A 21620-nucleotide genomic window follows, 5' to 3' on the forward strand; every position below is an offset into this window, starting at 1 on the left:
CCCAGGTGGTACTGGTTTTGAAGGCATGAAGGGGTCATGCAAAGGAGTTGAGGCTTGACACAGTGAGAAGCCATGGAAGGCCATTGGAGAAGGGGCAGCCTCGGTTTGCAATTAATGGCCCAGGACTGAAGGGGTCATGCAAAGGAGTTGAGGCTTGGCACCGTGAAGAAAGCCTATGAGAGGCTATTGGTGAAGACTAGTTACAGCGGAAGACAGTGTTTTAGTGATGCCAGTACCATGAATGACCACCAAGGACAGCAGCAGCAGAGGAGTACAGGCATCTGGAGCCCAGAAGACAAGCTGTGTGCTGCAGAGGGCAGAGCTGGAGAAGTGACCGGTTAAGCCCTTAGAGGAGCCCAGAAGATCGTGAGTTGGATCCCAGACATTGGTTTTGCTTTTGATTGTGACTGTGCCCTGATATTTTTCCCTCTTGAAGGAAGACCGTATTTTAGTGGAGCCCACAGTTAAGAGACTTTGAATTTTAAAAGATATTGGGCATTTTAAATAGACTGAACTTTTTGTATGTAAAGACTGTGAGACTTTATATCTTGGGGATGAATAAGAACATAAGGGTTGAGACTTGATAGTGATGTGTTTGTGTGTCAAGTTGACAAGGGATCAATTGTACTGGCTAGTTTTGTGTGTCAACTTGACACAGGCTGAAGTTATCACAGAAGGGAGCTTCAGTTGGGGAAGTGCCTCCATGAGGTCCAGCTGTGGGGCATTTTCTCAATTAGTGATCAAGGGGGTAGGGCCCCTTGTGGGTGGTGCCATCTCTGGGCTGGAGGTCTTGGGCTCTATAAGAGAGCAGGCTGAGCAAGCCAGGAGAAGCAAGCCAGCAAGGAACATCCCTCCATGGCCTCTGCATCAGTTCCTGCTTCCTGACCTGCTTGAGTTCCAGTCCTGGCTTCCTCTGGTGATCAACAGCCATGTGGAAGCAAGCCAAATAAACCCTTTACTCCCCAACTTGCTTCTTGGTCATGATGTTGTGCAGGAATAGAAACCCTGACTAAGACAGTAAGGATGGTGAAGTCTGTGGCTAGTAGAAGTCTGTCTCAAACATGGCAGTGGAAGATGTCTAACCTGCAACATTCTCTCTTTCCTTGCTGGCTGACTGAGGATGGTTCTTCAGACTGTGGTAACAGTTTTGTTCTCATTAGTGTTGGGATGAAAGCAAGTCACAAGAAATCCATTTGGTTTACAGCCTAATTTTATCAGATTGTGTTTGGGCACTGAGGATACAGGTATAAACACAGGGCAGAAATCCTGGCTCCTGCTGCCTACTGGGAGGAATCAGAATGTAAACAACTGTGGCAGAGGTGTGGAAGATTTGATGCAGTTAGTGTCCTGGAGACCAGCAGAGCAGTGTGAAAATGGAGTGCGCTGATGGTCAGGGCCGTTGTCATAAACAGGACCATCAGGGGCTCTAGGTATACGTGACTTCTTAGCAGAAGTGAGAGGGAAGGGACAGGCCATCAGACCATGAGGGAAGAGTAGGGACTAGTCCCAAGACGACAGTGTGTTTTGTTCATTTGAGAAAAGCAAAGGAAGCTAGAGGGTAAATCCAGTAAGCCCTCTGGCCTCAGAAAAGCCTTACTCTGGAGTAGAAAATGGAGTTCTCAGCAGAGTGTGTTCCAGGACAGCCAGCACCACACAGAGAAACCCTATATTGAAAAAGAAACAAACAAAAGAATGGAGAATTACCAGGTTACTGTGTTAGGGTGGGAAAGGTATCGTCAGGGCCTTCTCATATATTGCCATAAAAAGGTCTCAGCAGAAGCAACTGAAGAGGTTCTTAGCCGAAGGCTCAGATGCAGAACTGAGGAATGAAAAGATCCCAGATAAGACACACATTAATCTGGTACCAGGGCAGCTCTTTTCTCTCAGGACCCAGAGAAAGCATTGTGATTATCATGCTTGCCTGAGAGACACATGCTAGGAGCCAGAGGTCACAAGTGAGATTCAAACATAGTTAAAAGTTAATTTATGTCTATAGGCACACGGTGTCACAATGGGCAAGAAGATCAGAAGCCATTGTGGGAATTGGTTCTCTCCTTCCACCGTGTAGGTCCTTATCAGATTCACTTGTATATCGATGGCAGATTTTATAAGTTTGGGTATAATTGAGGAATGTGAGATAACATGAGATCCTCAAGTCGTGTTGCCAGACTTGGTTAATGGTGTGCAAGGGCTGCATCTGGGCTTATTCTTCAGAAGCCACTGGCTAAAGTGGCTAGCATAATCAAAGAAGTGGGCTCTAATATTATTAATATTTATGTAATCTAAAAATAAAAATAGCCACTGTAGCTAGTGAAATATTTGTTCTGAGTTTCACTGCAGAAATTGTTAAGTTTTTGGGTGTCCAAGTAGGGATGCCTAGGAAGAATTTGTATGTGATACTAAAGCTAAAGGTTAGAAGGCATCAGCATCCAGGGGGATTAAAACCGTGGGTGAGAAGTAAGAATCTGCCAGAAAGGAGATACCAGAGACTGAACCGTGGCCCATACCACTGTGTAGAAGTGGAAACAGTGAGGTGAATCTTAGAGAGCAATGGGGGTACTTGCTGCCAGTCAGGCAGGCAAAGCATGTAGAAATGGAGAATGGTACCCTGGGCCTTAAGAGGAAAAGCTGGAACTGTAACGGGCACAGAATGGGCAGAGAGGGGGAGTGGAGGGAAGGAGAGAGAATCTGCTGAGAATTAAGATAAGTTGCTGCTAGTAGGTTGAAAGTAAAGAGAGGAGAGGGAGCAAGGATGCCTGTCTGTTTGGGCCCCTTGGGGATTTAGCATTGAAGGAAAAGGGGGGTAGGCATTCCTAAGAAAGTCTGAGTCATCATCAGAGCTGTCGGCATCAGCCCATGGGAGCCCAGAAGAGTCTTAGTGGGGTTGAGTGGGGTTGGACTCCCTGATCTTCATAGAAGCTCTTCAGAGGAAACTCTAAGGTACTGGCCGTGGGACGCCCCTGGGGTCATTCTACTAGTACAGTCTAAGTAGGAAGCATGTCGTCACCTTTCTGTTGTTCTTTCCTCTAGTTGTGAATTCAGTTGGACATTACAGTTGGGTTTCTGAGAGAGCAGGTGTCCTAGATTTGGTCCCTTTTGAATGTTGTCATTGTTTCCTACGTTGGTGTCCAGGAGCTCTGTCCTACAGCAGTAAGAAGGGCTGCTGAGATGCGTGCTCCATAGTTACACGCCTGCATGGAGCCTAGCAGGCGTGTGCTCCATAGTTACAGGCCTGCATGGAGCCCAGCAGACTTGTGCTCCGTAGTTACAGGCCTGCATGGAGCCCAGCAGATGTGTGCTCCGTAGTTACAGGCCTGCATGGAGCCCAGCAGATGTGTGCTCCGTAGTTACAGGCCTGCATGGGGCCCAGCAGGGTGGCAGCTGAGTGCCTGTTGAAAAATGTGGGTTCTGTATGTGCAATTTTCTGTCCAGATTGCAGATTTGAAAGCAGCCAGACAACTTGCTTCTGAAATCACTGCCAAAGGAGCTTCTCTGTATGACTTGCTGGGCAAGGAGGTTGAGCTGAGGGTGAGTAGTGTTCGGTTTGGGAATGAAAAGTCTCTCTCACTTCTTGCCTGTACTTCTTCCAACTTATACTCAGCTACTCCTGATTGAGTGGGCTAATGTGTGGGAAACTGGTAGATGACATGAATCATTTTCTGATCCTGGTGGACTCTGCCCACTGGTGTTGTTTTTAATTAAAAATACTTTTCATACAATATATATTTTTTTAGTCCTCTTCTTTCCTCTCCTCCAACTTCTCTCAGATCCTTCCTTCCTTACATACCCAACTCCATGGTTTTTTTTCTCTCTAAAAAACAAAAGACAATCAAAAGAAAAGGGCATGGAGTCCATTTTGTGTTGGCCAGCCACTCATGAGCATGAACCTGTCTGGAGTGTGGTTAATTCACGAGGTGCCATGCCATGAAGAAAACTGAGTTTCTGGCCAGGCACACGCCTTTAGTCCAAGCACTTGGGAGGCAGAGAGAGGCAGGTGGATTTCTGAGTTCAAGGCCAGCCTGGTCTACAGAGTGAGTTCCAGGATAGCCAGGGCTATACAGAGAAACCCTGTCTCGAAAAAAACAAAACAAACAAACAAACAAATAAATAAAACTGAGTTTCCTTTTCTAGCAGCTATCAATTGCAAATGGCTCCTTGGTTAGGAGTGGGGCTTTGATTCTGTAATGGTTAATATCATTAACCTATAGTTCAGGGTTAGCAAATATACAGCCTAAGGCTGGGACTTTCTTCCTGGCCTCTTCTCTGCATTGCTCTCAATAGTGTACCTCTCAGTTCATGGCTCCCAGAACTCACTGGCCCCCAGACTTACCTAGACATCTTTATGAAGCCAGCTGTCATGTTAATGTCACTGATATGGAATATGATCTAGGCATTAGGAGTTTCAAAGTTTTCCCAGATGATTATAACATAAATGTTTGTGACCAGTGATCTAGGTAGCACTTCCAGGTAGTTGGAAGATGTTGTTATGAAATTTGCTGTTTAGTGCAGTCATACCTTGTGTACCATCCACTCTTTTTTTTTTTTTTTTTTTTTTTTTTTTTTTTTTGGTTTTTCGAGACAGGGTTTCTCTGTATAGCCCTGCTGTCAGAAATCTGCCTGCCTCTGCCTCCCAAGTGCTGGAATTAAAGGCGCGCGCCACCACCACCCGGCCTATCCACTCTATTTAAAGCGGCTGTTTAAGCACGGTTCCCAAACTGTGCTGAACATCTGACTCCCTCCAGACCCAGGCTGCTTTAATGCCACAAGTTAACATCAGAGTTTTGACAAAACAGCAGTTTGGAAAGCACTGGGTTAAGGAGAAAAGAACTATTGAATCCTGCCATGTACACACGGAAGGAAGGGGTTTAAAGCATGCACTCTCGATCTAACAGTTTTTGCTGTGAGCAGATTGTGTTTCCTGGCTGTCATTCAAGTGTGTCACCTTCCAGTGCTCTCCCGGTTGCACAGTTCCATTGTAATACTTCCATTCTACTCTAGGGACAAGCAGAAACACAAGGCTTGGTTATAGGGGCTGTGGGCACATAGACAGCAGACTGACCTGTGCTGAGTGTTCATGTGAGTCACCCCTAGGGGCACATGGGACCCTGAGCTGAAAATGAAGACTTGAAGTCTCAGGAGAGCCCAAGTAGGCATTGAAGGACATTTATAGAAGATGTTTTGCACAGACATATGCTCTATTGTAAATGTCACTTTTAATTTCTTATGGTGTCAGTGATTGAATTCCAGGCATCGCACATGCTGAGCCATAGTCTCTACCACTGAATTAGACTTTGTGGAATTAGTGTGACATATATAGCCCATACTTTGAGGGAAAATCACTGGGCACGAAGGTGAATATCTACAATCCCAGCAGTTTGGGAGTCTGAGGATAGGGGATGGCTCAAGCGTATCTTAGGAGACAACCAGGCTCTTAAGGAAAAAATTGGCAACTAATAGAAATTAAAAATTAAACTCAAAGTGTATAAGTGATTTCATTTCTTCTAGGAACTGAGGACAGAAGCCATTGCTAGACCTCTAGAGATCAATGAGACTGAAAAGGTGATGAGGATTGCAATCAAAGACCTTTTGGTAAGACTGCATTGCTTCTCTTCATTGTTTTAACACCCGGGGCTCAGATATGTGAGTTTCTGTGTGCACCAGACAGAACAAGAGGGACTTCAGGAAGCTTGGAGGATGGCTTAGAATTTCTACATTATGACTACTACTGTTTCCCTCCTAGGTAAAAGCAGTTTCTCAAGTTATTAAACATTCAACATTCACCAGTTTTTGCCAGGCAGTGGTAACATACACCTTTGATCCCAGGACTCAGGAGGCAGACAGGTGGATCTCTGAGTTCGAGGCCAGCCTGGTCTACAAAGCCAGTTCCAGGACAGCCAGGGCTACACAGAGAAACTCTCTCAAAACAACCCCCCCCTCAAAAAAATTCACCAATTTTAAAGTAATGTAGCCATTCTTATTTTGATATTTTGGTGAGTATTATCCTATTTTGTTTAGCGAATTCCTCACTACTGGGCATTTAAATAATTCCAGGCTTTCTTTCTGTCTCTCTGTAGAGAAAGGTTTAGAACTCAGAACTTTGTAAATGCTAGACAAGTACTTTACCACTGAACTACACCCCAACCCTTAATTCTAAGCTGCCCTGTAACAGGTAGTACAGTTGCCACCGTTCCCACTCCCCCACTGTCAGCTAAGTTTTGTTACAAATGCACACATGTGTAAATGCATCGTTAATTCATGTATGTCCACATGTACATAGCTCCATCATGCTTTTTTAAGCTCTGAGTATAACAAGCACGTGGATCTTGGCTTTTAAATGCCATTCTCTACTAATGGGAGCCAGGGCATCCAGGAAAAAAGGGCTCATTCCAGAGCTGGTTAGGTAAAATACAACCTCTTAGTATACTGGGAAGAACAAAGGTGTTCAAAGATTACCAGGGGTCTGTAGGGAGACATGGTGCCAACTTGATGGGCTTCCCCGGACCAAACCAGGGACTGTGTACACATCAAAATAAATGAATTACAATAGTTGATTTTATAGTATAGATCAATGAAATAGGAAGCAATCACTTCTCAAATGAAAAAAATGCATCAAGGACACTACCAATGCAATACTTATTACAAAGAGCAAGAGAGCAAATGGAGTTCTATCCTCACCCTCAATCAAGGGAGGAAATAAGGTGTCATCATTAAATAATTTAAATTATGACAGCTTATAGGATGGAGTCTTTCTGTGGTATTCTTACCAGAGGTGCATAACTGAATCAATCGGACAAAATAGAAGCACTCTATTAATTAGCTGGCTGACACTTACCAAAATGTGAGGTCACGCAATGACAGGAGAGCTGGAGAGCATTCCTTACTGAGGAACACCCAGAACCACAACAGCACTGTCTGCTGCTCCTGCCAGCTACAGAAATGTCCCTAGGACACTCAGGGAGATAGCAATGACCCTGAGAATACATGACAGTGACCACGTACTGTGCTCCTGCCCGGTTGTAGGTTTGCTGTTTCCTGGATAACAGGAAACACAAAAGGAGGAAGGTGGCTGGACTTCACTGCAGTCTCTGCTCACCTAGTTCAGGGCAAGTGCTTTGTATTATATCCTACCTGTTCTGTAATTGTAGGATGGCTTCTGAATTTAAAAATGTGTAAATAGCCATATTTTATGCATACCAATATTCTAACTGAATCAAGTGAACATGGCCAAATACAGTTTGAGCACAGAATGTTAAAAGCTGGTCCTCCCGAAGGGGCACAGTTAGTTCCTTGATGGACAGCTCCTGCTAGTTCATCACTGTCAAAAAATATTCACCTCTGATGTTTCATAATTCTGAAAGCAAAAGCAAAATGATAGCATGGGTTCTTAGATGGATTGCTAAGTACAGGCTGGTTCTTTCCAGAAGCTGGGAGTCCTTGTCTATACACTGATCTTTCTTATTGGAGAACACAGAAAAGACTTTAAGGTCAGATAAATTCCATAAGCTATAGTGTGACCTAATCAGAAAATATTCATTATCAGCAAAGGTTATTGATTAAGGGTACTAGAGAGATGGCTTCATTGTTAGGAGCACATACTGCTCTTCCAGAGACCTAAGTTTGGTGCCCAGCACCCATTAGCCATGTCACAACCTTCTGAAACTCCAATTCTAGGGGATCTGATGCTCTATTCTGGCCTTTGTGGGCACTGCACACATGTACATAGACTTATACAATGTACATCTTTTTTTTTTTAATCTAAAAAAAAAAAAGTTGTTGAGTAGGGGCCCACCATCTTCCTGTTGGAATGAATTTATACTTGTATTAGAATTCTTAATGCAATAAATGAATATATATGTATATATATTGTTTTAAAGATTTTTATGTGTGTTTACTCTTGCCACTTAGGTTGTTTTTGTTGTTGTTGCTGGTGTTGTTTATTTGTGGTTGTTTTCTTTTTAAGATAGAGCTTACTCTGCAGCTCTAGCTGGCCTGGAACTCACTATATATAACAATTTAGTCTCACACTCAAGAGGTCTGCCTCCCCTTGTGCCTCTTCTGTGTGCTAAGATTAAATGCAAGCACCACCATGCCTGGCTCTTTAGTGATTTTAAAGAAAGAATCAGAGAAATCGTGTGCTGAGCTGGAGCCACAGCTCAGTGATAGCTACTTGTCTGGCTTACTTGTGTAAAGCTTTGAGATTGATTCCCTTAGCACACACAAAAATCAGACAGAAATGACTGGTTTTACTTACGCAAAAACAGTGAAGCCATAAATTCACTGACAACAATTGTACTTTCAAAAGATGTCCTGTCTCTGAGAACCTTGGCAATGGTCTACTCTTCCAAAGTCATTTCTTTGTGGATCCCATGGCTTTGCGAAGACCTGCAGTAAACAGTCAGAAAAACCTTTATAATAACATACGTGCCAAGTCCCAGAGGGGAATCCTACCTTGCCATCAAGAACTTCATGCAGGGTTAAACAGTTACAACATGGGAAAGAGGATCATACACACCCAAGTTATGCTCAATTCTGGTATAGCTCATTTGGTGATCTGAACCACAAGGCTCCCAACAGCCAGCTTCTCATAGCCTGAATATGAAGCCAGCACATTTGCTCTTATCATGCCCACTTCAAGCAAATGTGCTCTTAGAAAGATAGGAATGTCTGAGGATGTAGCCTGTGGTCTTTGACCCCCTGTAGTGCCAACAACCTAGAGATGCTGTCCCATTGTGCCTAGACCTTGTTATAAAGCTGCATCTTACCCAGAATGGCTAGTGGTTGCTGTGGGATCCATTTCTTCCTTCTCTTTACCAATAAAGCAGTTTCTCCATTTATTTTAGTTTTTAGTTGAGCTTTACCATAGAGAGAAAAGAATTCTTTGTCCATCAAAGCAGACAGAGGGTCAGAACTGAGGCTAGTTCATGAGGGTTTTGGTTTTGGTCACCTTCTGAGCCAACTGTGTGTGTCTGTGTTTGTATGTCTTGTGTCTGTGTTGTGTGTATCTGTGTATTTGTCTGTCTGTGTCTGTGTCTGTGTATTTGTGACTGTGTGTGTCCATGTATATAACTGTGTATGTGCCTGTGTGTATATGTGTGTGCATATCTCTGTATGTGTGTGTGCATATCTCTGTGTGTATGTGTGTGTGTGTCTGTCTTGTGTCTGTGTATGTTTGTCTTTTGTGTGTATCTGTGTGTGTGTGTGTGTGTCTGTCTGTGTATGTGTCTATGTCTGTGTATGTAACTGTGTATGTATGTATATGTGCATATCTGTGTGTGTGTGTGTGTGTCTGTCTGTCTGTGTATGTGTCTATGTCTGTGTATGTAACTGTGTATGTATGTGTATGTGCATATCTGTGTGTGTGTGTGTGTGTGTGTGTGTGTGTGTGTGTCCACTCCCTAGGTTGGTATTGTGTAACTAGGGAGCAGCCCAAGTGAAGGCTGACAGTGAAAAGTGGTCTACTAGTGCCCAATCCTAACCAAGCAGGCTGGACGCAGAGCTTATGACCTCTCTGTCTTTACTAGGACATTCTTCTCTCCACTTCTGCTTGCTTCCATGGACAGAAACATGCCCTTTTCATGACAAGAGTGGTAGTCTCTCCTGTCCATGTGTCCTCCTTTCACCCCTGTCACCGGAAATAGTTTGTTATTAAGTTCCAGTGAGGGAAGGGTGGGGTTTTGTTGTTTTGCTTTCATGTGTGGTTTATGTGATGCTGCTTTGCTCAGTGTTAAGGAGCTTTGTGCTCAGAGTCAGGTGACAGCCCCCCTGGCGCCTTGTCTCACTATTCCCTATTCAATGTAGGCACAGGTTCAGAAGACTAAAGACCTGCTCAATAATGTAGCCTCTGATGAAGCCAACTTAGAAGCCAAAATTGAAAAGAGAAAATTAGAACTGGAAAGAAATCGGAAGCGACTGCAGACCCTGCAGAGTGTCAGGTAGAGTGACTAGAGTGTCTGTGGATGTGGGCATTAGATTGGAGGGAAGGACATGGCATAAGCTGTTAAGCTATCAAAAAACAGCCTCATGCACAGAGACCCCATGCCACAGTTTCCTGGTTGCCTGTCCTAAAAGCAGACTGCTGTACTCTCTCACTCTCTGTACCATTTTTAATATGCCTGCAACATGGCTGAACCCCAGAGCTCTCTTCAAAGTTTTGTGGTTTCTTGTAACAGGAGACAAAGTAAAACCAGTGGAGGGAGTTACACCAAGCTTGGCCTTCTAACATCTTACCACACATTACAGTGAAACAGGACAGACTCCCATCTTCTGGGTAGAGTAGATTTTAGACTTTTCACTTTGATAATTCCTCACCTGTCAGCAATTCATTTTCTTTATGACTTTGTCTCAGTGAAGAAACAGTTCCACTGAGCAGTTTATTAGTGGCCAGCGCATTGCTGTGTCAGTGGAACCTTTTGTATATTCCTCAGATTTTCTTTGTGCTCTTCTCTTTACTTCGTTTATTCCTTCCCTCCTTGGTCTCAATATTTTTTGGCTTTTCTTTTTACAATGTTGGGAGTGAGCATTGGCAAACTGCGGGCACCAAGAGCACGTCACCAAGGGGCCTCCCATTTTAGCCCAGGGCCTCACTCGTTCCTCTGCCGAAATCACTGCCATGAAAGTTCTCGGACTCATTAACAAAGTCAACCTTAAAGCGGACTCACTCTACCTCAGCCCCAAAGCCCTATCTTTGTTTGCTTGTTTGAGAACAGATCTTACTATTTAGCTCTAGCAGTCTTGGAACTCACTATGTAGATTAGGCTGGCCATGAACTCATAGAGATCTGTGAGGCCTGCCTCTGCCTCCCAAATGCTGGGACTCAAGGCATGTGCCACCCACCCCCAGCAAGCCCCAAATCTTTTAGAAAGATAGAAATAGAAAAGTTGCTCTTTTCTAGTTTTAAAAGATTAGTGCTGTCTTTCCATCTGTTTCATCCTCTGTCTTACTTTTCTATTGCTGTAACAAAAGTTACCATGCCAAGTTAATTTATGAAAGAAAGCATTTAACTGGGATTACAGTTTCAGAGGTTAGAGTCCATGCTGGACCAAAGACATGGCAGCAGGAACAGCTGGGAAGTCATGTCTTGATGCACAAGCAGGAGAAAGAGCACACAGGAAATAGAACAAGTCTTTTGAAACCTCAAAGCCAGCCTGGTCTACAGAGTGAGCTCCAGGACAGCCAGGGCTATACAGAGAAACCCTGTCTCCAAAAACTAAAAAAAAAAAAAAAAGAAAAGAAAAGAAACCTCAAAGCTACCACCCAGTGACACACCTTCTTCAACGAGGCCACACCTCCTAATTCTTCCCAAACTCTCCCACCAACTGAGGGACAAGCATTCAAATCTATAAGGCTATCGTGGCTGTTCTCATTCAAATACCACATTCCCAACTCCTTGTGTCATTTTAAAAACTGTCTCAGGTGCTTGCTTTCCAGCCTGTACACTGAGACTGGAATGACAGAGTGGCGTGGACCTATGAGGATGACATGCAGATTTGTGAAGCATTCTGTATTTTGATGTGTGTTTGATGCCATGGACAAGCATCTCAGCTGTCAGAACTGACATTTCAGTGATGCTGAGGAAATCAAAGTGGCCCCCAGAGTTTCAGGGGCTGTGCAAGACCAAGGGTCTGTCCACATGTTTGTCCCTTACTTGATAGGTAGCATCCAGCACTCCTGTTAGGATATTGGTACCAAGAGTTTAACCCAAGTCTGGGCCATGATGGACTCAGGAGAACTTAACTTGAGAAGGGAACATCCTCAGCTCAGGTGGAGGGTGGCGTCCACAGCCTCTGTTAACATGGAAAGAGACCCAGTACATGCCTGGAGTTTTATTTTTATTTTTTTTTAAGATTTATTTATTATTTATACGAGTACACTGCCGCTGTCTTCAGACACACTAGTAGAGGGCATCAGATCCCATTATAGATGGTTGTGAGCAACCATGTGGTTGCTGGAAATTAAACTCAGGACTTCTGGAAGAGCGGTCAGTGCTCTTAACTGTTGAGCCATCTCTCCAGCCCGCCTTGAATTTTTCAATATGTGTTTGGGGGGGCTGTCTGTCTCCCAACTCTGGGGCTAAAGGGACCCTTCCTTGTATCTCAGCACTTGAGTTACCACAGGATGGTGGCTAATGGGACTGCAGGTGTGTCCTTCTACAACTAATTCTAATTCTCTAGAAATTTATACATATTGATGTTTTATCTGTATGTATACCTGATCCCATTGAACTGGAGTTACAGATTATGAGCTGCCTGGTGGGTGATGAGAATTAAACTCTTGTCCTCTGAAAGAGCAGCCAGTGCTCTTAATTGCTAAGACATCTCTCCAGCACCTTATTATATTTGTTAAGATCAGAATTTTTAATCAGTGGTGGCGTACACCTTTAATCCCAGCACTTGGGAGGCAGAGGCAGACGGATGTCTGAATTCGAGGCCAGCCTGGTCTACAGAATGAGTTCCAGGACAGCCAAGGCAACACAGAGAAACCCTGTCGAAAAAAAAAAAAAAGATTAATAACAAAGCAAGATATGACAAAAGCGAGCCAGCACTTGAGGAGCAGGGAGGGGAGGAGAGGAAGGAAAGGAAAAGAAATACTAAGAAGGAAAAGGAAAGCTTGCCAACCAGTTCAAACAGGCTTCTGCATTACAGACTTTCCTTTCATTTTGTTTTAAAACCCCTCTCATTTGCAGCAGTCTGTTTAACTCCATGGAAGACTAAGTTTTGTCATGTACACAATAGACTTTTATACCAACTAAGATAATGCATGCTTAACTTACTGATTTTGAGAGATATATACAGTACATATGTAAACACTATGTTAACCCTATGGGAGCCTGTGATTCATTGAAATGAAATCCACAGAATTATGTGCAAAATAGATTTAATTTTTCTTAACTTGTTATTGATTCTTTCTGACTTTCACATACATCCCAAGCTCATTCACCCATCCCTTCATATCCACCTCCACCCCTGCAATCCCACCCTTAAAGGAAAGAAATTAAGATAGAATTTTTAAAAATCTTATTACAGAAGCTGTGTGTATAACAGTATGACCTTTTGTCCACACATCTTTATTTGCAAATGTTCATTACAATGAGTCAGTGGTCTTGTTAAGAGACCTCTGGCTACATCATCAATACTGGATCCTCCCTAGGACTCCTCTCAGATATCCTGTTGCTATTTTGTGTCATGGAGATCCTGCAGCTTTGGAGCAGGACCCACCCTTTCATATGGCTCTAGCAGTTCATAGATGAGATAGATGTTGGGGTAGGCCAGCTCTAAGCCTTGGATCTGGGCTTGGGTGGTAGGTGAGTTGGTCAGCCCACCAGCTCCCCTGCACATACACCAGCAGGGCAAGTTCTCCAGCACTGCCCTGGCTAGCTCACCCAGTGCCCCAGCTGGAAAGGGGCAGGGCCAGCTCTCCTGCTCTCGTGCCCTCGGGGAAGCTCACCTGAAACCGTGCCACCAGGGCCAGCTCTATCTACTGTGCTGCCCAGGTGAGGTACAGGTCCCACTCTCCCAAGTATGATTTAACTTTTTATTAAAAATATACATTCCTGGTTGGATGTAATGATATATACCTTTAATACCAGTACTTGGAAGACAGAGGTAGACAGATCTTTATGAGTTCAAGGCCAGCTTGGCCTACATAGTGAGTTCCAGACTAGTCAGGGCTACAGAATAAAACTCTTGTCTCAAAAAAATACACATATGGGCTGGAGAGATGGCTCAGTGATTAAAAGCACTGACTGCTCTTCCAGAGGTCCTAAGTTCAATTTCCAGCAACCACATAATGGCTCGCAACTATCTGTAATGGGATCTGATACCCTCTTCTGGTGTGTCTGAAGACAGAGACAGTGTACTCATATAAATAATATAAATCTTTAAAAAATACACGCATACATACTTATTTCTATCTGTACCTATATTTAGGGGCTTAGCATGATAGCACACATATGAAACCCAGAACTCAGGAGGCTGATCAGGAACTCACCAAGGACAGTCTAGGCTACATGAGACACTACTAAAAAAAATCTGGGAGGATGTAGGTTACATCCAATAAATGTTGTTGGTAATTTATACATAATTTTTTGCTTAATTCTCCTCCTTTCAGGGTTTTCAGTGTTTTATGAAGAATACTTGTTCACTTTTTGCCCCATCTACTGTGAGAATGAAGACAATTCTCAGTAGTCAGACTGTCGACATCACTCTGAAGGGGTTCACTGTCATTGTGAAGGGCCCCCAGGAGACTCTGCAGAGGGGCTTCAAGCACATCAATGTAGAGCTGAATCTCCTTGGAAGGAAAAAGAGGCTCTGCATTGACAAATGGTGGGGTAACAGAGGAACTGGCCACTGTCAAAAGCATGTGCAATCATGTCCAGAACACGATCAAGGGTGTTACAAGGCTTTTGTCACAAGATGAGGTCTGTGTATGATTACTTCCTCATCAATTCAGGAGAATGCATCTTTAGTGGAAATCTGAAACTTCCTGGGTGAAAACAACATATATCCACAGGGTTTGGATGAGGACAAGTGTTGCTTGTTCTGTCTCTTAAGCTCAGAAGGATGAATTAATCCTTGAAGGAAATGATATTGAACTTGTTTCAGATTCATTGGCCCTGATTTGGCAAGCGATAATACTTAAAAACAAGGATATCAGAAAGTTTTAGGATGGCATCTCCATGTCTGAAAAGGAACCATGGAGCAGGCTGACGAGTAAGGCCCAAGGTACATAGCTCCAGAAACAAGATCCTGGTTACAAGTATAATTTGGGCTCTTTGGGGACAATTAAACAAAAACAAAACAAAACAAAAAACTTCTTTTGGTGAGTAGAGAGGGGTAAAGGTGAATTCTTTTTTTTTTTTTTTCCCCGAGACAGGGTTTCTCTGTGTAGCCCTGGCTGTCCTAGAACTCACTCTGTAGACCAGGCTGGCCTCGAACTCAGAAATCCGTCTGCCTCTGCCTCCCAAGTGCTGGGATTAAAGGCATGCGTCACCACCACCCAGCTAAAGTGAATTATTTTTAATCAGTTTTCAGAGTAGGGACCTTATGTAATTAGAGGTTTCATGGTGTATTTGAGAGGATTCGTGATGATGGCAGTTGGGAGTCTTAAATTTCAAACTACTGCAGATTGACTGGCTTTCGCTTTTTATTTCATTTGCTCATTTTAGGCCAGCCTTTATGGATGAGTATGAGAAGGTTGAGGAAGAGTTGCAGAAGCAATATGACATCTATCTAGAGAAGTTCCGGAACCTGGCTCACCTGGAGCAGCAGCTTGATGACCACCACAGGATGGAGCAGGAGAGGTTTGAAGTAAGGCCTTGGCCTGCTCATGCGAGCAGCAGTGTTTGCATGGGCTCAAGGACTGAACTGTGCTGCTCACACTGGGCAGCAAGCACCTGATGCCTGAGCCACCTCTCCAGATCCTTACTGCAGTTTTTTGACAATAATCAGGGCTTTTTCCTGTTTATTTTAGGGGGTGAGAGGGCCAGTGTCTCACAGTGTTATCCAGCCCAGCCTCTAGCTTCAGCCTCCTATGTGCAGGGACTGTAAGATACATACCACCATGCCCAGCTTAATCAGGGCTCCATTTGCCAACACACCTGACATCCCTTCTGGTCCTACACTGGGAACTGTGACCAGGATTTCCTTATTTATTTATTTATTTATTTATTTATTTTGGTTTTTCGAGACAGGGTTTCTCTGTATAGCCCTGGCTGTCCTGGAACTCACTCTGTAGACCAGGCTGGCCTCGAACTCAGAAATCCACCTGCCTCTGCCTCCCAAGTGCTGGGATTAAAGGTGTGCACCACCACCGCCTGGCGCGATTTCCTCATTTATTATCCTGACCTGTCTGTATGCATCTTTAGCATTGGAGTGGTGAAGCAGTATGACAGAAACATGGAAACACTTTTGCTTTCTTTTATTGTAAGCCCTAGAGCTGTGGCTGGCTGCACTAGACAAATTTCCTGTGTCTACTGTCCTTGCAGCACACGCTGGGCTCTTCTTATGTCCCTCATTTCCTTTAGAGTGGTGTGGGAGTAGGAGGAGGGTATAGAGCCAGAGCATCAAATGTCTAGGCCACTCCCACAGGCTGCTGGGTAGACAACGGAGGAAGAACACAGGTTTGGGGACCCATAGGTTGCTCAAGCAAATTCTCTTTAACTTTTAAAAAGTTAAACATGCATGTCTATTTTGAATTACTTGCATTTTGCCTGAATGTATACCAAGTGCCATGTGTATGCAGTGCCCTCAGAGGCCAAAACTGGCCATCAGATCTCTTGAATCGGTGTTTGTGCCACCACGTGGGTACAAGGAATTGAACAGGGTCCTCTGGAAAAGCAGCCAGTGATCCACACCAGTGAGCCATTTTGCCAATTCCTGCAAACAACTTCCTAAGGTTTTTTGTTTTCTTTTGTTTTATCATGGTTTTTGCTCTATATGACAAACACTTCAGTATTTACACAGTAGTGAAGAATCAGATCATCCACCAAAGTTCATTATTCTGAATCTATATTTTTCCTCCTCCACAGGAAGCTGAAAATACTCTCCGTCTGATGCAGAATAAGCTAAAGGAAGAAGAGAAGCGACTGCTCAAGAGTGGAAGTAAGGCCGGTCCTCAGTGTTTCCAGCTGTGAGAGTTACTTCTGTGTTTAAGGTTTTCATTCAGAGTGTGTGCCTGTGTGTGTGTGTATGTGTTTGGTGGACATGTATGTGCACACGTGCCAAGTGTGCAAGTGCTGGTGTGAGTGTGTCGTGGTGTGAAAGTCAAGGTTAGAAGATACCTTTCTAGTCGGTCCTCTCTCCTTCCACGTCTCTATGAGTTCTGAGATCAAACTCAGATCAATAGCTTTGCATGATAGGTATGCAATGAGTTATTTACATTTCTCTAGCAGAGTTACTTACAGTTTTAAAATATTTTTATTAAACTCTTTTCTCTCATTTTTAATTGTAGTAACAACAATAGATGATATCTTATTAACAAATCTGCCATTGTTGACTAGAAGTACTAGAATATTTTCAGATAGCAATTTTCTCACAGCTTTTATATTAAGTGACATTTGAATTTACTCAGACAGCTTGCTTCTCATAGAAACTGAAATGGCAAGCATGGGGCCTGCATGTGTCTGCACCAGGTCTTGTACATATCTGTTATGGCTGCTAGCTTGGTGTTTCTGTGGCCCCCTAACTGTGGGAGTCTGTCTGTCTAAGACTCCTTGGCCTGCTCTAGAGACTCTTCCTCCTGTTGAGTTGCCCTGTCCAGCCCCAGTTTGAGGGCTTTTGCTTTGTTTTACTGTATCTTGTTTCATCCTGTTTGGCTGTCCTCTCTTGGAGACCTGCTCCTTTCTGAAGAGGAAGCTGTGGGAATGGATCTGGGGAAGAGGGGAGAGAGTTGGAGCTAGTAGAAGTGGAGGGAGGGGAAACTGTGATTGAGATGTAGTATATGACAGAAGAATCTATTTTCAATGATAATAACGTTTGCTTACAACTATACAGCATCTCACTAACATTCATTTCTTATGATACTTATGACATTTGTGTTTGTTTAAATGTGACAGTTAGCTTGAACTCTATGTAATAAATAGTTATGAATGAAAATTATCCCTACTAGTGGGAATGGTCCCATATTTTAGAGCAGGCTGAAAGCAGGCTGTTGCATGCAGTGTTAGCGAAAGTGTCAGTGAAATCCCATACACGGTCATCCAGGAGTGCTCAACAAGGCCGTCACCTGTAGAAAACTACTAAACATGAGGCTTAGACTCTGGAAGAGAGTGGCAGTACTCACCAGGAGGACACCAGGGCAACAGTTCGACACAAGGAACCACGGCAGTGTGTTGTGTTCCTGATACACCACAGTTCTGTTGCACTGACTTGCTTCTCTTGCTTAGTTCTGTTTTCATGATGAAATGTCCTTTATTCTTGTTTGTCAAAACAGTACACCTGGGAATCCAGCTCTTCTCCAACCTGCCTGTTCCCTTTGTGTTTGTTTCCTGTTGTACCTGCTTTCAGAGAGCCCTAGAAAGAGCAGGGACTGCTGGGATCCTTTAGGAAATCTGAGCAGTGTATGCAGTGAAGCAGGCTCCTGCTTATTTAGTGCTAGCTCAGTCAAGGCAGAGACCAAGTAGTGCAGTGACCTCTATATTACGTGAAGTAGACATTCAATATTGTAATTTTTGTAGATGAAGTAGGAGGAAAACTAAACTTAGTGGTGATTTTGTTACAGTGTTAAATTATGTTAATATGGATTGTTTTTTGTATAAAGACTTTTAGAAGATATATATGGTTTTCAAATTGTGTTGGAGTCTTGAAGGATATTCTTAGTGATACTGTTGCAGTGCCCAGGCCCTCCTCCTGACCTGAAGAAGACAGCTCTTCTTTTGGCTAAAGAAAGCAAGTTACCTTCCCTTCATACTTGGGTGGATTCAGTTACCTTGACATTACCTTCACATAGAGGTACCAAGCAAAGTCTTTTGGAAGACCAACAACTGCTGGATTTCTAGGCTGACTTCTAAGTCAGTGTCAGACCAGCAGCAACTGCAAGCCCCTCCAAGACCCTCCTTCCCAAACCATCACTTCCTGGGTACAGTAAGGTACTAGGCAGAGAGCTTTATCTTCCCATTATCATCTCTGTTGGTTCTGTCTAGGAAATGTTCAGCTTACAGGCACAAAGACAATGAACAAGTATTTAAGAAATGTATATAGAATGATTTGGGGGCTGGAAATGATGACTCCGTGCTTAGGAACAGTACTGCTCTTCCAGAACATCCTAGTTCAGTTTCTAGTACCCATATCAGGTAGCCAACAACTGCCTTCACTTCCAGCTCTGGGAGACTGAGTGTGTGTGTGTGTGTGTGTGTGTGTGTGTGTGTGTGTGTGTGTATGTGTGCACGCGCGCGCGCGTGCTTGTGTACAGAGGGGGATGGAAAGCAGAAAAGGAGAGACATGATTTTTTTTTTTTTTATTAAAAAAGTGATTAGGGGCTGGAGAGATGGTTCAGCAGTTAAGAGCACTGACTGCTCTTCCAGAGGTTCTTAGTTCAATTCCCGGCTCACATGTTGGCTCACAACCATCTATAATGAGGTCTGATGCCCTCTTCTGGGGTGTCTGAAGACAGCTACAATGTACTCAAATATTTAAAATAAGTAAATATGTTTTTAAAAATGATTGCACTGAAAATAGCCTTTTATAGAATGCATGCCTGAATGCCTCCCCCAATAAATAAATACAATTTATTTTTTTAAAAAAGCAAATTTTCTAAGAGAAAAGTATTAATTGTCTGTGTATGTAGTGTTAGGGATTGGACTCAGAACTTTGCTTAAAAAAAAAAAAAGTAAGCAGTGAGCCACAACCCCATCAATGTACGCCTTTATTCTAGAATCTTCCCCGGTAAGAATGTCACTTCAGCACTTTCTCAGAACAGCTTCCTCTGCAGCCCTAGCCTAACTCCTTCCTCACCTCCCTCCCGCCTTGTTCTTTCACATCCACTTCCACCTTTGTTAGGATCAAGGCTCTTGAGTTAGTCACAGCCTGACAAAGAACAGAGTAGAATTTTACCCTGTTAACCAAGGACTTCCACTTTGACAGCCAGTTTCTCAATTTCGTAAAAATTTCAGATAGTCATAATGCTTTTAAGACACCTGATCCATGTTGTTTCTGCTTTGAAAAATCGCTTAAAGCAAATACAGCATATTATGGTCTGCATTAACACTTAAGTAAGTACCTATGCACAAATCCAGGGAGTCTCATAAAATCTAATGGATGAAAAGAGGACTAAGAAAGGCAGTGCTTTTACACTGAAGCCATAGTAGGAAGGAGATGTTAGACTGTAATGGAACGCCTGCTCTTTACTCTACCTTATGGTGTTCCTGCCAGGCAACGAGGACTCGGACATAGACATCCAAGAGGATGATGAATCGGACAGCGAGCTGGAGGACAGACGGATGTCTAAGCCTCGGACAGCGATGGAGGTGCTCATGCAAGGTAGTATAACTAACTCCTGTCACCCAGCTCCTTGTGCCTGTTTCTCAGAACTCCAAAGGCAAACTTGGGTGAGTGCTGCTTAGAATTGAGAGCCACAGTGTACTGAGAAGGGTCCCTGGAAGCACTGCCTGTCTCAATCTGTTCTTCAGGATCTGTCTCTCAAACTGCTCGTGGGTGGTCATTGTCTCTAATAGCCCTTTTGTTTGCTTCTTGTAGCTAAGCTGGTCTTGAATTCACAATATACCTCAAGATGACCTTGCACCTGATCCTCCTGCTTCTGCCTCCTAGGCACTGAGATTACAGGATACAGCACTATGCGCTGGGGATAGCTGGTTCACATTTGTGACTTCCGATTTCCCACAGATAGCTGAGCTCTCTGGGCTATTTGTTTTGGTCAGTACAGTTACATCCCTTGTGGCCACGGAATTAACACAAAAAGGGTTACATGAGTGCCTCTTACAGAACTCATTTGATGGATGGGACCCAGCACTAGAAAAGCTGTGTAACTGACTCATGCTAGTCTGAGAACAGCAGTGTCTGTTTCAAATCCTGCTTAAGTGCTTGCAGAGTAAAATCACACAGCCCAGTTCCAAAACCCAAGGCTAGGGCCTTCAAATGCCATAAGACTTTGCACTTGTGTAACCAAGGGAAGGGCTTCTGGCAAATGCTCTAGGCCTGCCCTGAGCAGTGCCTCTCTCCTCCTGCACTGCCTGGACCTAGCCAGCAGGAGCCTGGTCACATTCTCATTCCCAAGCTTCTATCTAGATCCAAGTACAGGTGACACTGGTTCATATAAGAGGAATATTTTCTTTTTCCACAGATGGCAACAAAGTTCTACTGCATGTGACCTAACAATGGAGTTCAGTGACATTTCCTCCCCAAATACTGAGAGGATTTTTTTTTCTTTTTTAACTTTTTATTGATCCTTTGTGAGTTTCACATCATGCGCCCCAGTACTGCTCATCTCCCTGTCCCCTCATATCCACCTTTCAACCTTGCAAACCTAACCCCAATAAAACACACACACACAAAACAAAGCATAGGAAACATCTCATCATGGAAGTTGTGTCACAGCGTGTCCCGTAGTATATCCTTCTGTCCACATACCTTCTCTTGCAAGTGCTCATTGCAATGAGTCACTCATCTGGTTCAAGACTCTGACTTCTGTGACACCATCAACATGGATCGTCATCAGAACTCCTCCTGGTTATCCTGTTGTTGCCCTGTGTCATGGAGATCCTGCAGCTTTGGAACAGCAGGACTGACCTTTCATGTATCCCAACCATTCACTAATGATAAGAGATTTTGGGATAGATCAATTCAGAGCCCTAAATCTGGGCCTGTGTGAAAACTGAGCTGATCAGCCCACTGGCTCTCACTGATGCCCACTACATGTGCTAGTTAGCTGTCTAGCACTGCTCTGGCTAGGCCACCCAATGGTGGCCATCAAGAGGAGGTAGGCTTAGCTCTCCTGCTCTCATGCTCTAGGGGCCAGCTCACCTGTGCCCATGCTTCCAGAGCCAGCCCCACTGTGCTGCCCAGTCAAGGTGCAGGGCCCACTCTCCCAAGTGCTGCAGCCTATGAGGGGCTGGGCCAGCTCTTACACCCTCTGGGCAGGCTCACTTTTTTTTTTTTTTTTTTTTTTTT

General features: G+C 43.8%; 1 protein-coding gene across 9 annotated transcripts in view; it reads left to right on the forward strand.

Annotated features, from left to right (window-relative positions):
* The window catches only part of Cluap1 (clusterin associated protein 1), a 36873-nt gene that overhangs the window by 8035 nt on the left and 7218 nt on the right, over positions 1–21620 (forward strand). For all 9 annotated transcript variants that reach the window (XM_031360805.1, XM_031360806.1, XM_031360788.1 and 6 more), the window contains 6 exons: positions 3433–3528; positions 5506–5589; positions 9799–9932; positions 15164–15305; positions 16526–16598; positions 19866–19973. In XM_031360805.1, coding sequence (XP_031216665.1) covers positions 3433–3528; positions 5506–5589; positions 9799–9932; positions 15164–15305; positions 16526–16598; positions 19866–19973 — 637 coding nt within the window. The remainder of the gene's footprint in view (positions 1–3432; positions 3529–5505; positions 5590–9798; positions 9933–15163; positions 15306–16525; positions 16599–19865; positions 19974–21620) is intronic.

Source organism: Mastomys coucha, unplaced genomic scaffold (genome assembly GCF_008632895.1).
Source record: "Mastomys coucha isolate ucsf_1 unplaced genomic scaffold, UCSF_Mcou_1 pScaffold12, whole genome shotgun sequence".
In the NCBI taxonomy this organism is placed as follows: Eukaryota; Metazoa; Chordata; class Mammalia; order Rodentia; family Muridae; genus Mastomys; species Mastomys coucha.